General features: G+C 35.3%; 1 protein-coding gene across 5 annotated transcripts in view; it reads left to right on the top strand.

Moving 5' to 3' along the window:
* The window catches only part of LOC106875473 (tubby-related protein 4), a 682,417-nt gene that overhangs the window by 637,405 nt on the left and 28,384 nt on the right, over nt 1–16,628 (top strand). For 3 of the 5 annotated variants that reach the window (XM_052966219.1, XM_014923631.2, XM_014923630.2), the window contains one exon: nt 9,744–9,824. The exons of the other annotated variants lie outside the window; for them this stretch is intronic. In XM_052966219.1, coding sequence (XP_052822179.1) covers nt 9,744–9,824 — 81 coding nt within the window. The remainder of the gene's footprint in view (nt 1–9,743; nt 9,825–16,628) is intronic. 5 annotated transcript variants of the gene reach the window in all.

The following is a 16,628-nucleotide window of genomic DNA, read 5'->3' as shown; positions in this document are numbered from 1 at the left end:
ATATATATCAATCTATTTCATTCATTTTCTTTCTTCACAAAGATTGTCAACATAGTAACACATTCAATGATTGAATCAAGCTATCTTATACTTATCCTATTATTTTTTACTTTGTAGTATCATGTTTTCCATAAGAAGTTTCTTATAAGAATGTAATATACACTACTCGTACACACATACACACACACCCATATATATATTGAAACGTTTTTCATAGATGTTAGCCATTGTTTGACAAGAAATTCATTGTATTGCCTGAAGATGATATCATCTTCTGAGGTAATGCAATGCAGTAAATGTAGTATCATTGTTAAAAGATGTGTCACATTGCAGGATACAAGTTCAGCTGAAACAGTAAACAACCAGACAACCACCCAATGTGTGAGAAGATTAAAAAATTGCGATTAAGCCAGCTTGATCTTTCTTGAGCCAGTGAGAGAGTCTCTACCTGATTACAAAATCTGCCAGGAATAGCAGCCAAACCTCCCTTGAATCACACATTTTGGTGAAAACAAAATGATGCAGTAGTCATGGCTAAATCAAGGTCAATTGGGTGATGGGGTGGGGTAAACAGCAATAGCTCGATATGAATAATACTTGGCTAGAAATATCAGAAACAATAACCTAGTTAGAACCTGTTACTAAATTCGAAACCCAAACCTAATGTTTAACATCGACTTGAAAGCTTTACATTCATTTCTGTAAGCATTCGAGAGGTACATATATGTGTGTGTGTGTGTGTGTGCACGCGCGCATATATATGTATATATATATTCTATTCTTTAATTCTTTTACTTGTTTCAGTCGTTTGACTGTGGCCATGCTGGAGCACTGCCTTTAGTCGAGCAAATCAACCCCAGGTCTTATTCTTTGGAAGCCTAGTACTTATTCTATCGGTCTCTTTTGCCGAACCACTAAGTGCCACGCAGTAGGACTGAACCCAGAACCATGTGGTTGGTAAGCAAGCTACTTACCACACAACCACTCTTACACCTATATATATATATATATATATATATATATATATATATATAATAATAATAATAATAATAATAATAATAGTAATAATAATAATAAGTGACAACAAAAGAATGAAACCTTGATATTAGGTAAATAGAGGATTATTTACATATGTATAATTTAGGACAATCAGTAAGTTGTCATTATAGTATTCAGAGTTTCAAATGTCAGAATGAAGAGCTACGATGCATTCTCATCAGCTATTAATGGTAATTCATAGCTGACGAGAATGCATCATAGCTCTTTGCTCTGACATTTGAAACTCTGAGTATTATAATGACAACTTACTGATTGTCCTAAATTATACATCTATAGGTGCAGGTATGGCTGTGTGGTAAGGTGTTTGCTTCCCAACCACATGGTTCTAGGTTCAGTCCCACTGTGTGACATCTTGGGTAAGTGTCTTTTACTATAGCCCTGAGGCAACCCAAGCCTTGTGAGTGGGTTTGGTACATAAATATATACATACACACAAGCTTCTTACCACATAGCCATTCCTGTGCCTATCTATCTGTCTCTCTGTCCCACTCTAATCTTCCATCATCTGGCACAAGGTCACCTCCTCCAATGCCCCCTCCTCTCTTGAAGATTCTTTGTCTTTCAAATTATCTAGTGGCCCTTCCAGTGCTGATGCTATGTAAAAAGTATCCTGTCCACATTGTGAAGTGGTTGGCATTTGGAAGGGCATCCAGCTGTAAAATCCCTTCCAAAATTTACCTTGCCTGTGCTGGTGCCACATAAAAAGCACTCAGTCCACCCTATGGGGTGGTTGGTGTGAAGAAGAGCATCCAGTCACAAAACCCATCCCAAAACAAATACAGGTTTGGTGCAGTCTTTTGCCTGAGCAGCTTCTGTCAAACTGTCCAACCCATGCTACCATGGAAGGGAAGATGGATGTTAAATGATGATGATATATATATATATATATATATATATATATATATATATATATATACATATATATATACACACACACATACAAATACACACACCTTCACATATATAAACGTCTTCATACATTCATAATTATACCTATTAATATGCGTACATGTGTGTCTGAGGAGAAATCAATAGGCCCTGATCCCTGACTAATTTTTAAACTTTTGCACAGTTGTGAGGCACTTTGTATTTAATGAAGGTTGAAGTATACATTCAAATGTAGTGAGTCCATCTGTGTGTGAATGGTCTTCTTAATCCACTGATTAAGATAAACCTGCCATCTCTAATCATCTATCATTGTTCATTAGCATCATCGTTTTAATGCTCACTTTCTATGCTTACATGGGTTGGAACACACATACACACAAACACACACACACACACACACACACACACACACACACACACACACACACACACATATATTACTTGAAGCATTTGATGAAAAAGAAGACGTATTACTTGAAGCCTTTGACAGAAAAGAGGAAGATATAGCATCACATAATGTGGGAGACAACTGGATGTTCCTTTGGGACAACTTGTTGAGGGCTACTGACCAGATTTGTGGATGGTGCAAAGTCCCCTCTTGACCTAAGGTAACGTGATGGTGGAACAATGTAGCTGACAGGGCCATTAGGGAAAAGAAACAGGCATGGAAGGACTGGAAGTATGGTGGTAGCAGGGAACTGTATCAGATTGCCAGAAGGGAAGCTAAGAGACAGGTTTACTTAGCCAGAGGGGAAGCAGATGAGAACAAATTTGCGAATAAAGTGATAGCATGTTGTCAACTTAATGTGACAGTCCCATAAAATGGAAGAATACTACTTTATTTAGCCCTAGGAAACACCATCTCCTGTTGGACTTGACACATTTCCTGTTTCCTTATGTTTTCAAAGTGGAGACAAGCACCTCCATCCAGCAAAACCAGCATCCAGAGACTACTTTCAGAGTCGTTGCTCATCATCAGTCTGGAGTAGCATGGCTTGCTAGCTGTCAATAGGCAGATAGGTATTTCCTAGGGCTAAATAACAGTAGCATTCTTCCCTTTTATGGTACTGTCACATTAAGTTGACAACATGCTATCACTTTATCGTGCTGCTACTGCATAAATCTCTCTGTGAAATTTGCTAATGTTCTGCGTTGTGAGGACCAAAGACTTGAGGTGTTTTGTACTGCAAGACAGTGTGTGAGAGAGAATCATGATGTCATAAGAGAGAAATGTGTCTGCATGGATGATGGCTCACTTTCATTTAATGATGCTGCAAAGAGAGACTTGGAGGCACCATTATGAAAGGTTGCTAAATGAAGAGAATGAATGGGAGAAAGAGAGTCTGCGAATGTCAACCTAACAGAGGGACCAGTTATCCAAATTGACACTTTGGTAGATAAAGCAATTAAGGGTATGAAGACAGGGAAACCCCCAGCTCATCTGGAATCACTGCGGAGATGCTTAAAATATTTGGCGGTATAGGCTATAGTATAGTCACCCCTTATGGTCAACCAGGTGATACATGAAGGAGTCATACCCAATGACTGGTGTAACAGTACCATAGTCAACTGCTACAAAGGTAAAGGTGATGCATTAGTTGGGAATAATTACAGAGGTATCAAATTGTTGGATCAGGTGATGAAAGTCATGAAGAAGGTCATAGCCCAACTAATTAGGGAGAGAGTTAATTTAGATGAGATGCAGTTTGGGTTTGTACCAGGGAGAAGCACCACTGATGCTATATTTCTGGTAAGACAGCTACAGGAGAAATTCCTAGCCAAAGATAAACCTCTGTACTTAGATTTCATTGACATTGAGAAAGCTTTGATAGGGTCCCCTGATCCCTTATCTGGTGGTCAATGTGGAAACTAGGGCTAGATGAGTGGTTAGTGAGAGATGTACAAGCCATGTACAGGGATGCTGTCAGTAAGGTGAGGGTTGGCAACGAGTATAGTGAAGAATTCTGGGTAGTAGTAGTAGGAGTCCACCAAGGATCAGTCCTCAGTCCCCTCTTATTCATCATAGTCCTCAAGGCAATAAGAGAAGAATTCAAGACAGGTTGCTCCTGAGAGCTCCTCTATGCTGATGATCTTGCTCTAAAAGCTGAGTCACTACCAGAACAAGAGGAGAAGTTTCAGGTGTGGAAGCAAGGTCTAGAATTGAAGGGCCTTGGAGTCAATCTAGCAAAAACCAAAGTCTTAGTAAGTAGGAATGCAGACAAACCACAAATCCCTTCAGGTAGATAGCCCTGCTCAATCTGTAGAAAAGGCAAAGGCAGAAATTCCATAAGATGTACCCAGTGTAACCTATGGACGCATAAGAAGTGCAGCAATATCAAAGCAAGGTTAACTGGGAAGATAGTTTTTGGGTGTGACAGATGCACAGGGGCAATAAACACTGAAAATGTGCAGAAAAAAGATTCCATCACATGCCAGGGGTAAAAACTAGAAGTAGTTGATAACTTCCATTACCTAGGTGACCAAGTCAGTAGTGGAGGTGGATGAGAGCATAGCTGCTAAAATAAGAATTGCCTGGGCAAAGTTCAGAGAGCTCCTACCTCTGCTGGTAACAAAAGGCCTCTCACTCAGAGTGAAAGGTAGACTGTATGACACGTGTGTGAACAGCCATGCTACATGGCAGTGGATATTTGTCCTCAACTTGTTTGTTGTTAACACAACGTTTCGGCTGATATACCCTCCAGCCTTCATGACGTGTCTTGGGGAAATTTCTTAGATATAGAACTGTAAGTGAAATCATTGTTGTGGCCGATGCCAGTACCGCTTGAGTGGTACTTAAAAAGCACCATTCAAATGTGTTCATTGCCAGTGCCAGCATGGAAAGCAGACATTTTTGGTTTCCATCTGCTAAATCTCACAAGTCTTTACTCAGTTTGGGACTATAGTAAAAGATACTTGCTCAAGGAGCCAAGCAGTAAGACTGAATCCAAAACCTTGTGATTGGAAAGCAAGCTTCTTACTCCACAGTCATGCTTGCAACTATCTATATGCATGTGTATGGTAAAATATGAAAGTAAGCCCTACTCCAGGGCTTACTTATGCATTACTATTGTAAATAAGAGAAGTGATTAATACAAGATGGCTAGGTGTTTTTAGACTGGTCGTGTGTGTGTGTGTGTGTGTGTGTGTGTAAAGGACCTATATATGAACTTTATTTACACAAATCGTTTGAGAAATTCTAAAGAAAAAGTGTATGCTGGAAAACAGTAACTATAACAGAAAATACGTATAAATGGGAATAAAAATTATGATGAATCTAGAAAGAATCAGAGTAAAATCAGATAGAAGGAACAGGCAGAGAACATAAATCCAGTAATATCTATATATAAGTCAGAATAAACAAGTGTATGAAACTAACTATTTGCTATACAAAAACTTTGGTAATGGATTGGATGATGGAAATTATATGAAACAAATGGAGGAAGAAGACACTTTTGTGGAAACAGAGAAATATGCAGTTCATAGTATGATTACATGCATAAAAGCTAAGATTAGAAATGGAAAATATTGGTGGATAATTAATAAATAATTTAATAAAACAAGATAGAATTAGTTGCAAGGGAGGGACAGAGAATAAGATAGAGACATAAGTAAATTAAACAGATACCATCTAAATACAACTTAAAGTATACAGGTAGTGGATGTATCCATAAATGTACATTAATATTATGCTAATGCAGAATGAAAGGATAGGTAGGTGAAGAAGTTTAAGTGATAAACGAAGGGACAAGGAACATGGAGAAATGAAAAGACACAGTATGTATTGGTTAATAATCAAATAGATATATCATGCAGTCAGATAATGAATCTTATTTCTGCTGAATGTTTCATGTCAGTTTGTTAAAACAAGTTCAAAGGGGTTACAGATAATAAGATGTAGTAGATTTCAGTGCAGATATGAGAGTACAAGAGAATAGTAAGAAATATACATGCATACACATGCATGTGTGCACGTGCACACACACACACACACACACACACACACATATTCATACATGTATGTGTGTAAATCAATCATGGTAGGAAATAGGCTCTTAGTGTGTAAAAATAATTTATAATTTTATGATTGCTTTAAGTTATTTTCTTGAATTTGCTGTTTAATTGAAGTGTCTTAGTAAAAGTGTTTTTGAGAACTTGTGCTAGACACAAACTGCATGCTTTTCAGTTGCCAGTATAGGGTTGAACTATTTTTTGAGTGCTGTATTTGTGCACTGAGTCCACCTTACTGGGTGGTTGGTGTTAGGAAGGGCATCCAGCTGTAAAAATCCTGCCAAAAAGTCACAGAAGTCCAGTGTGGTCTTCTGCCTGGCCGGCTCCTGTCAAACCGTCCTACCCATACCAGCATGGAAGGTGGACGTTAAACGATGATGATGATGATGATGATGATGACGATGATGATGATGGTGATGTATTTAATATTAAAAGGTATGTTACTATCTTTGAAATCTCATATAAAGGTGAATAAGAAAGGTCTACTCCTTATTTCAGTTCTGAAAGGGGTATGTATGTCAATAAAACCTAACTTTAAAAGTACTAGTGGTGAATCCAACATAATTCTTGTATTAGGTGTTTTGACTGTACTCTCATATGCAATATTATTAGCTAGACATTATAATTTAACCCTTTTGTTACCAACCCGGCTGAAACCAGCTCCGGCTCTGAGTACAAATGTCTTGTTTTCATAAGTTTTGAATTAAAATCTTCCACTAAACCTTAGTCATAATTTATGTTCCTAATACTAGCCAAATGCTAACTAAATTATTTTACTAAATTCTTTGTTACATTTAAAGTAATTGAAAGAAACACAGAGCATCTCAAAATAAATACAGTAACGAAAGGGTTAAAGAGTACTCACTACATCTGCTTCTAATGCAATTAGAAGTATTGTTATCATTATTTGTATTTGGTTTAGCCATATTAGAAAAAGCTGTCATTGGGATAGTTTAGGCTTAGTTGAATAAGATATCTTCACAGTATGTGATAATATGGGAAAAGTTTTTTTCAAAGAATAGAGAATATTTTAGCATAATGTTAGAAATCATAATGTAAAATAGTGTTTTCCTTATATTAAACCCTAAAAAAAACTTTGAGTGGAGGCATCAACAATCTTGAATGATCAACATATTAGAAAAACCTCTGTATAGTCACTGAAGCGATTAGGATTGGCAGTCAAATCTCCTTCACCCTACCCTTCTAAAAATGAGGGACCAATAGACTATAAAGGCCTAAGTATACAAAAAAGTTTTTAAAAAATGGTGATGGTTTCAAGTGGAATGTATTTGATCATAGATTTGTTTGACTTGGTGCTCGGCATCAACAACATAGATTCATTAAAGGATGGCCAAAAGTCTTAGTTAATTCCCTTATTAATTCCAAAACCATTTGTTGACTGAGGTTTATAACTTCCTTCAAGATACTACAAAAGAGATTGGTGCAGTTGTTGTTTTTACTCTGTTTTGTGAGTTAGAATTCTTACACCAGTCTTCAACTTGAACTTTATATACTTCTGTACTGAACCAGTGCCAGAGTATCCAGCACCCTCAACCAGGTCTACAACATCTTCTTCCTTCTCTCAGCCCTTTTCTTCCAGTCCTGCACTATGATCCTCTTTCAACATTCTCCAGCCACCATCCTCATTACACCAAATGAAAAATGCAAAAATAGTTAACTTGTGTACAAGAAATCTATATTTTATGATCACATATATCATTAAGTAAATCTCTTACTGGATGAAACTTGAAATATTTCTTGCCAAATCATGTGATTGGTCATAACACCACACAAGTCTCTTTCCTCACCCACTTGCCCACATCCTTCATCCTTGTTTGTTCTGGTTGTGACATCATCTACTTTCTTTTGTGCTTTTAATTGAATTAAGAAATTTTGTGTAAGTTTTTTTATGGGTTCCCCAATTTTAGCACTCCAAGAAATCACCTAGTTTTCCTAGTGCTTAGCACCAGTCCTGCTTCTAAATGAATTGTTAGCCATAGCAAAAACAGCAAGCTGGACTTGGATAAATCATAATAGTCATTGTTCCTCTACACTTATCATTGATGGTATGCATCCCAGTCCAAGAGTGGTCTAATGAGGTTATTGATAATGCATTTGCTTTTGTGTGAACGTATCCTTTATGTTTATCAGGACTGGGTGGAAAGAATAATGCTTTTAGGATGTTGTAATTGTAGTTTAGACTTTTTCAAGCAGACCTATAATCAAAATCATGCCAACTATTTATTATTTAAGAAAGCTGAATATGATTTGAAAGAAATTTGACTGCTTTTCTAAGCAAGTCAAAAGACTTCATAGTGGCTCTGTCATTGACTTGTTTTGCAGTAGTGTTTGAGAATGTTATAGTGTATGAGTGTGTGGGGGTGATTTTACTTTTAATGGCAGGAGTTGTGGGGCCTGGAGCTTATTCAACATCAAATAGTACTGCCCTTGTCATTCATTTTGAGTATTTTTGTTTTATGGAGGTGATTTGTGACTGTTGTCAGTCCATGAGCTGTGATTTTTTGTCTAGTGCAATGTTTCATGTTATCGAGGTGAGAAAAGATAAAGGATGATCATGTAGTTTTTGTTGGTGTTGTTTAGACCCTGGTAATTTTTTTTTATTCAGTTATAGTTTAGCAAGGAATACATTTTTATAAGATAGGGTATTATTTGAGAGACATTTGGCTGTTATTTCCAACAGACCAAATAATGACATTAGGGGTCTCTTATTGGTTTAAAAACTATGTATATTTTTTTATTGTTGAGTCAACACAAAAAGACACTTTGACCATTTAGTTTTAATTATAGGATAATGCCTGCAACTTTGATTGATGAGTATATATTTAATATTGTAATACAACTAACATAAGTTGTATATTTGCCTGATTTATCCCATATTTTAGTATTTTTATTAATTTAGTGACTGGCAAACATGCATGTGTGCATACATACATACATACATACATACATACATACATACATACATACATACATACATACATACATACATACATACATACATACATGGATGCATGCATGCATAAATGCATGTAGAACTAACATGTGGAGCTCTTCTGAATATATTTCTATTCACTCTAGCCTGAACAGTCAGCAATCAGGCTAGCCTCAACAACTATTATTACTAAAGGACTTAGTATCATATTATCCATGATGTCATAGATAAGTAGAGAGGATTGATTTAAAACAAATCGTTTTGAGCCAGAATGCTAGGCCCCTTTCATCAGTAGTTCAGCATGATAATTAAATGTTTTTTTATGAATACCATCCTTATTGCCATTTGAGATTTTATTGAGAACAACTAAATTATATCTGAAAATCAAAATACTGAAATTTGATGGAAGCTTTTAATGTATTGACTGCTTATAAAAACAAACCAGTTTTTAGAAAATGTTTTATGTGAAAGTTTGTTGAGGAAAATTGAACAAAATCCAGTAAAAGGTTTTGAGTGAATTGGAAAAAGATAATCAGTTAGTGTCCCCTGTGTTTTGTTGTTATCCAGTTTGTCATAGTGTCTAAAAATAGAGATTATTAGTCTATAGCTATGAATAAAAATTGGCTGATGCCTTGTCTCATAGATGCTATTTACATTTGATACAATGTAGAAAAACGAATTTACAGACAAAATTTATTCCATATTTTAACAAAAAAAGAAATATATATATATACATATTTGATTGTAAACAAAAAAAAATCTCTGCATGAATAATTTCATACATGTAAAATTGTTTAGAAGGCCATAATATCTGTGTTATCCTTGTTCTATCTAGGCTTTTGCAGAACAATTAAATAGAAACAGTGAAAGCATGGAGCAGCCCTGCAAGCAATCAAGGGTAGATAACTGGCAAGAGGTCAGTCTTCAAAGTTTTGTCAGTGCATTTTGTGGCTACTAAGAAATTCTCTATACTGCAGTATCTATCTCTCTCGTCTTCCACTGCCTTATTCTCTCTTGCCTCCAGCTTTCATTGTTATGTTGCAAATTTGCATTTTATGGCAGTAGAGAGAAAGTGAGAAAAAAGACAAATACAAAAAAAAAACAGAAAAATGAAAATAAGAGAAAGATTATAATGATAACATATATAAATATATTATATATATATAAATGTTATACACACACACATATACTCACATACACATATATAATCTTTTGTGTTCATTGCCTTGTATTTTGTTGCCTCTGTGCCTACTTAATGCCCCAGAAAAAAAAATCCTAATGAAAATTCAGCATGTAAAAACTGCTTCCTTACTGTTTTAATTATTTTATTTTTAATTATTATTTATTTTCAGGTTTTTAATTGAGGGTCAGTTAGGAGTAGAAATGACACCAAAAAATGAAAATATCCTAAGTCAATTTATAATTATTGATTGAACATAGTGGGAGTCACAAAGAAGGCTGGAGTTTCTTTGTTAAACAATACATTTTTTTTCCCCCTTACTCAATATTTTGAGAATTGTTCCAGTATTCTTCCTTGAAAGCGTTAATTGATTTTACTTTATACATTTATTAATGTCTTAGTCAAAAAAAATGAAAGGCAGCATTCATCATATTTGCAGGGCCTCCAAGATAAATAAGAAGAAAGAGAGACAGAGAGACAGAAACTTTGCCTCATGGGTTACTATAATAGAAAGAAGCATAACTATATTCAGACTGGGGGACCTAGTAAGAATATTTGCAAGAGTTGACTCTGCTAAAACCCACCCCACCTAAAGACAAATATGGGTGTTGAACTGGAGGATGTATAAAGACTACTACCAATCCAAGAATGGGTATAGTCTATCCAATGACTTTCATCACAGTCTCCATCTACCTATTGTAACTCATAAGACTTAACTCAAACCAAAGTTATAGCCAAAGGCATATGTCCAAAGTATCTTACTGTGAGATCAAACTCTGAACCACATTATTGCAAAGCATAATTCATGGGATTAAGAATTTTTCCTTCAGTGCACAGAATTCTCAGACCTGTAAGTTATTCTCTCTAGTAGTTAAAGGACTAAAATATTAAAATAGTTTTTCTAATTTTTCTTTTAACCTTTAAAGACACTGAGAAAACAAAAAACAAACAAATATCTCCACTCAATTCTAAAACTCGCAAATTTACAATCGAGCCTTTAATCCTATGTACCTTAAAGATATGATTCCCTTATGTTATAATTACAAATGTCCTAATCTGTATATAAATTTACTAATTGTTTCATGCATTTGTTTCCATTTTTAAGTTCCATTGCTTTATGGATTATTTTTTTTTTTTGTGTGTATGCATGATTTAATTTTCGCATTTTATGACCTGCATTTTGTGAAGTGCAATTTTGTTTTTTACAGATTGCCATTATTCTTGATATCAACATTAAAATGTTTTCTCTTGAGTCTCAATTTGAATATAATGAAATCATTTTCATCATTGTTAGTAGAATTGATAAGGTGTTGGAGAAAATGTTATGTGATACCCAGTTGCATTGCTTTATGTTCTGAGTTCAAATCTCAGCATGGTTCATTTTGCTTTTTACCTTTCAGATGTTGATAAAATAAATACCAGTTCTGATACTGCAGTGAATTTAATCCAGTATATATAATAATAATAATCCTTTCTACTATAGGCACAAGGCCTGAAATTTGAGGGAGGAGGATAGTTGATTGCATCAACCCAAGTACTCAATTGGTACTTAATTTATTAACCCCAAAAGGATGAAAAGCAAAGTCGACCTCAGTGGAATTTGAACTCAGAATATAGTGGCTGATGGAATACTGCTAAGCATTTTGTCTAGTATGCTAATGATTCTGCCAGCTCATTGCCTTAATAACAATAATAATAATAATGACCCATGCCATCATGGAAGACATCATGCTGATGATATTTATTATTATTATTATTATTATTATTATTATTATTATTATTATTATTAAGGTGGCAAACTAGCAGGATTGTTAGCACACCGGGCAAAATACTTTGTGGCATTTCATCTGTCTTTACATTCTGAGTTCAAATTCCGCCAAGGTTGACTTTGCCTTTCATCCTTTTGGAATCGATAAAATAAGTACCAGTTGTGCACTGAGGTTAATGTAATCAACTTAACCCCTTCCCCCAAATTGTTGCCCTTGTGGCAAAATTTGAAGCCATTATTATTATTGTGATGTTGTAGATTGAAGATATTGTGTGAACCAGGAATTTGTGCTGTCTGTCAAGTAATAAGAACTTTAGACTGGTAGTATTTTATGCAGTATGCATGCAATTCCAAGTAAAGCCAATTTTTGCAATACACCGACATTGTAGGGTATTTCTAAAGTACCTAGATGTTTATTCATGTTGGGTTGTAGTGAGCCCAGTGCTCCAATGACAACAGAAACAACCTTTATGTTTGATTCTTGTAGCTGCCTATTATTATTGTTATTACTCTTATTATTATTATTATTATTATTATTATTATTATTATTATTATTATTATTAATAATAATAATAATAAGGCAGTGAGCTGGCAGAATCGTTAGCATGCCGGGCAGAATGCTTAGTGGCATTTCGTCTGTCTTTACGTTCTGAATTCAAATTCCACTGAGGTTGACTTTGCCTTTCACCCTTTTGGGGTCAATAAATTAAGCACCAGTTGAGTACTGGGGTTGATGTGATCAACTATCCCCCTCCCCACAAATTTCAGGTCTTGTGCCTATAGTAGAAAGGTTTCTGGCATGCTAATGATTTTCAATAATAATAATAATAATAATAATAATAATAATAATAATAATAATTATTATTATTATTATTGAAAATCATTAGCATGCCAGACAAAATACTTAGAAATATTTCACCTATGTCTACGTTCTGAGTTCAAATTCTACCAAGGTCAACTTTGCTTTTCATCCTTTTGCGGTCAATAAATTAAGTACCAGTTGAGTACTGGAGTCGATGTAATTGACTTACTCCCTCCCCCAACATTTCAGGTCTTGATCCTTTAACAGGAAGGATCAATTTACTGTTTCCAGTAAATTTGAATGTGGATGAGAGTGACAAATATGGTCTGAGTGAACTGGCTTGCTCTGAGCATGTATCTGTAGATTAGCGGGGGCAGGGGAAGTAGATACTTGCATTAGTGGTCAGGGTGATTAGTTTTTGTGGGGTTCCCACTAGTAATCCTTAAAGATTAGGGGATTTTTGATTGTTTTGAATTTTTTTTCTTTTTTGTTATTTGGTATTTTCCATGCTTACACTTTCTCTTTTATGTAATGCCACACAGTCATCTTCTACCATTCTTGATGCTTTTGCCAACTCTATATGGTTCTTCAACAAAACAGCATCATCATCACCATTTCTTTCTTTTTTTCTCTCAGCATCATGTTTTTGTTCTGTCTGTAATTAATTATATGGTATCAAACTGCATCCTGCAGCTTTGCGTATTAAGCACCTCTCTTATGGTTATCACTGTGCCAAACAAACAAGCTTTCTGTAGAATCAGCAAATTCATCTCAATATCCATCATCTTCAACCAGCCACTTAAGCTTCTTGTCACTGTTCCTCATACTTTTATTACAATTGGGATAACAACAACCTTACAGCAATTCCAAAGTCTTTGAATTCTGTGCCTTAGATCCTGGTATTTCTCTATTTTCTAACGTTCTTTTTCAAACACTTTAGTAACGAAAGGGTTAAACAATATTGATTAAACAATTCAATCTTTCCTTTTGAATTTAACAATATCTTGATATGAATGTTACATTTACCTTCCATAATACCCTTACATGGTTATTTTCAAGGACATACTCTACTTTAAGGTCATACCACTTTTCAACATGTTCAAATCTAAGCTTTTTACAAATCTGTTAACGTAAGACTGTATTAACTTGGTCATGTCTCCTGTTCTTATGAACCTTCTGAGCAAGCACCTTAACTATCTCTTCTCTTGTACCACACACTCTACATGTCTTCCTCAAGATGTCTTCCTTATTTATATTCTTTCTTATATATCTCATCCTTGCCAGTGTTATGTAAATGGCACCTGTGGAACCATAGTTATGTCCGTTACTGGTGTTATGTAAATGGCACCCATGCCAGTGCATGTAAAAAAGCACCCTGGCATTAGGAAGGGCATCCAGCTGTAGCACCATGCCAAAACAGACTGGAACCTGGTGCAGTCTTCCAGCTTACCAGTTCCAATCAAACCATCTAACCCATGCCAGCATGAAAAGCAGATGTTAAATGTAAATGATGATGATGATGATGATGATGTGAGCTTGATCTTGTGCAGCTAGGATCAAGTCCTCTGGCCCTTTCTTCGAAACTCCCTTCTTTAGCTATTGGAACAACTTCTCATCTCAGTTTCCTTCTGCATTTTGATAAAAAAAATTTCCATTTTAGCAGAATTGCTAAAGCATTAGATAAAATGTTTTGTGGTATTTGGTCCAACTCTTTCATCCATTCTGGGTTGATAAAATAAAGTACTCGTCAAACATTGAGGTTGATGTAATCAACTAACCCCACTCCAAGTTACTGGCATTATTCCTAAATTAAAAACAATTATCATTAAGGGCTTTGTATTGACAGAACTATTAAAACATCAAACAAAATGCCTTGCTTTCTTCTAACTATTTACATTCTGAGTTCAAATCCCACCAAGGTCATCTTTGATTTTCATCTTTTTGAGGTCAACAAAATTAAATACCGATCAAGAGAGAGGGGTAAATGTAATCAACAACACCCTACCCTCAAAATTGTTGACCTTGTGCCTAAATTAGAAATAATTACTATGATTGTTATTGACCATGTGCAGGCTCCAATAATATACCAATAATGTGCAGAGTCTCTACATGGTCATTGAACTTGCTAGAAATAGCAGCAAGGTCTCCATTAAATCACACCTTGCTGTATTAAAAAGGGAGGAAAGGAAGAATACCCTAAATACTCCTCTAAAAACATGATGGTCCCTGCTGGAAATTCTTCAAACAGAGTTCTACTCAATCAGCCTTGACCTAGGGTAAACCAACAGCTGCAACAACCATCTAGCTAGTAGTATACTGTAACTATATACAGGTCCAAAGCTGTTGAAGCTATTTTGGATAATGAATGTTTACTATTTATAGTGAAATTTCAAGCCTGTATCTTCAGATCTCACCTACCTAATTAGTTCTACAAGTTTTGTTGTTGTTGTTGTTATTGTGTAGATCTAAGTCAGTCAAGTAGTTGTAAGTTGTCAGTCAAAAGACTTGGCATGATACACAGATTCATAGCACTACATATGATGCATCTCCAGATGGTTAAGGATCAGACGTCAAATTCTTAGATATGAAGAATAATGGTATGGGGCATAGCATAGCAAGTCAGGAGATGTACTTTTTCATTGTCCAGCCTGTTTTGTATACCTGTACATTTTTTGTATACTTGTACATTCTGTATCCACAATGGAAGCGGCAAGGTGAACCAGTCTGAATGCTTCAACTACTGCTCTTCTGCATTTATTATTGTTGCTGTTCATCTCAACATAGTAAGGCAGACAGGCAAGTGGGCAAGCAGTCAAATGTTGATTGCTTGATCTAATATTCAACTATTATGTTGCCTATTGCATAACCAGATCCTCAAATGGTTTTCAGGCATTCTATTTCCTAGGGTTTCAAACTCCATAACTCTGTTTTTGCACACACACACACACCCTGTAAGTATCTATCATGTCAGTAAAAGGAGTTTGACTTCTGAAGAGGGATTTTTCATATTCTACTTCTACCTTCTCACTTAATTCTTCTCTTTTCCATTGTGCTCATAATTTGGTACTTGTTTATCCCTAATATATACTGAGGAATATATTACATTTCATGTTTTTATATTCTTAATCATCTATTCATTCCTCTTTTTAATTTCAAACAGTTTACTTAAACTCTTACTGCATCAGGTATTATCTAACATTTCTCTACAAGTAAGATGAATTTATATATTCTACACCAAAAATCTTTAGTTGTTTTACAAATTATAATTCTGTAAAGAATTGTATTAAACAGTTCAAGAGTAGATATAGCAATGGTTACTGTTCAGTATTTATCAAACTAAAATGCTGCACCCCACTATATGTGTGTTTGTAATATGGTTTCAAATGTTGACGCAAGATCAACAGTTTCTGAAAGGAGTAGGAAGTCAATTACATTGACCCTAGTACTTGACAGGCAATTACTTTATCGACCCTGAAAGGATGGAAGGCAAAGTTGACCTCAGCGGAATTTGAACTTAGAATGTGAAGACGGACCAAAATGTCACCAAGCAGTTTGCCTGGCATACTAACAATGAAAGTTACTGAAAGTTGTCTTTGAGTATGAACTAAAGACATTTCAAATTGTATGAATATCAGTTTATACTCAGAGCCTGGGAATCACAAAATAATACAGAAAACAATACAAAAATATTGTTCTTTATACTATTGTCAAGTGAATGGCTAGTGTAAATTCCTTGCTTCAGAAAACTCAACTTAAAAGCCTGCACAGAATTTGACAAACCACTTCAGTTAGAGAATTAAAAAAAAACCCTGTTCAGTTGATTTCTTCCAGAAGAATAACTTGATTCAAATAACTATTCAGTCATGAAAAGCCATCATATTTTTTAGAAAACACTCTTGGAGTTATGTGATAATTTTCTCTCTCTTTCTCTCTCCCTCCCTCTCTCTCCCCCTCTCTCCCTCCCTCCCTC

Source organism: Octopus bimaculoides, chromosome 3 (assembly GCF_001194135.2).
Source record: "Octopus bimaculoides isolate UCB-OBI-ISO-001 chromosome 3, ASM119413v2, whole genome shotgun sequence".
Classification (NCBI taxonomy): Eukaryota; Metazoa; Mollusca; class Cephalopoda; order Octopoda; family Octopodidae; genus Octopus; species Octopus bimaculoides.
Note: the sequence above shows the minus strand (reverse complement) of the source record. Positions and strands in the feature narration are given on the sequence as shown.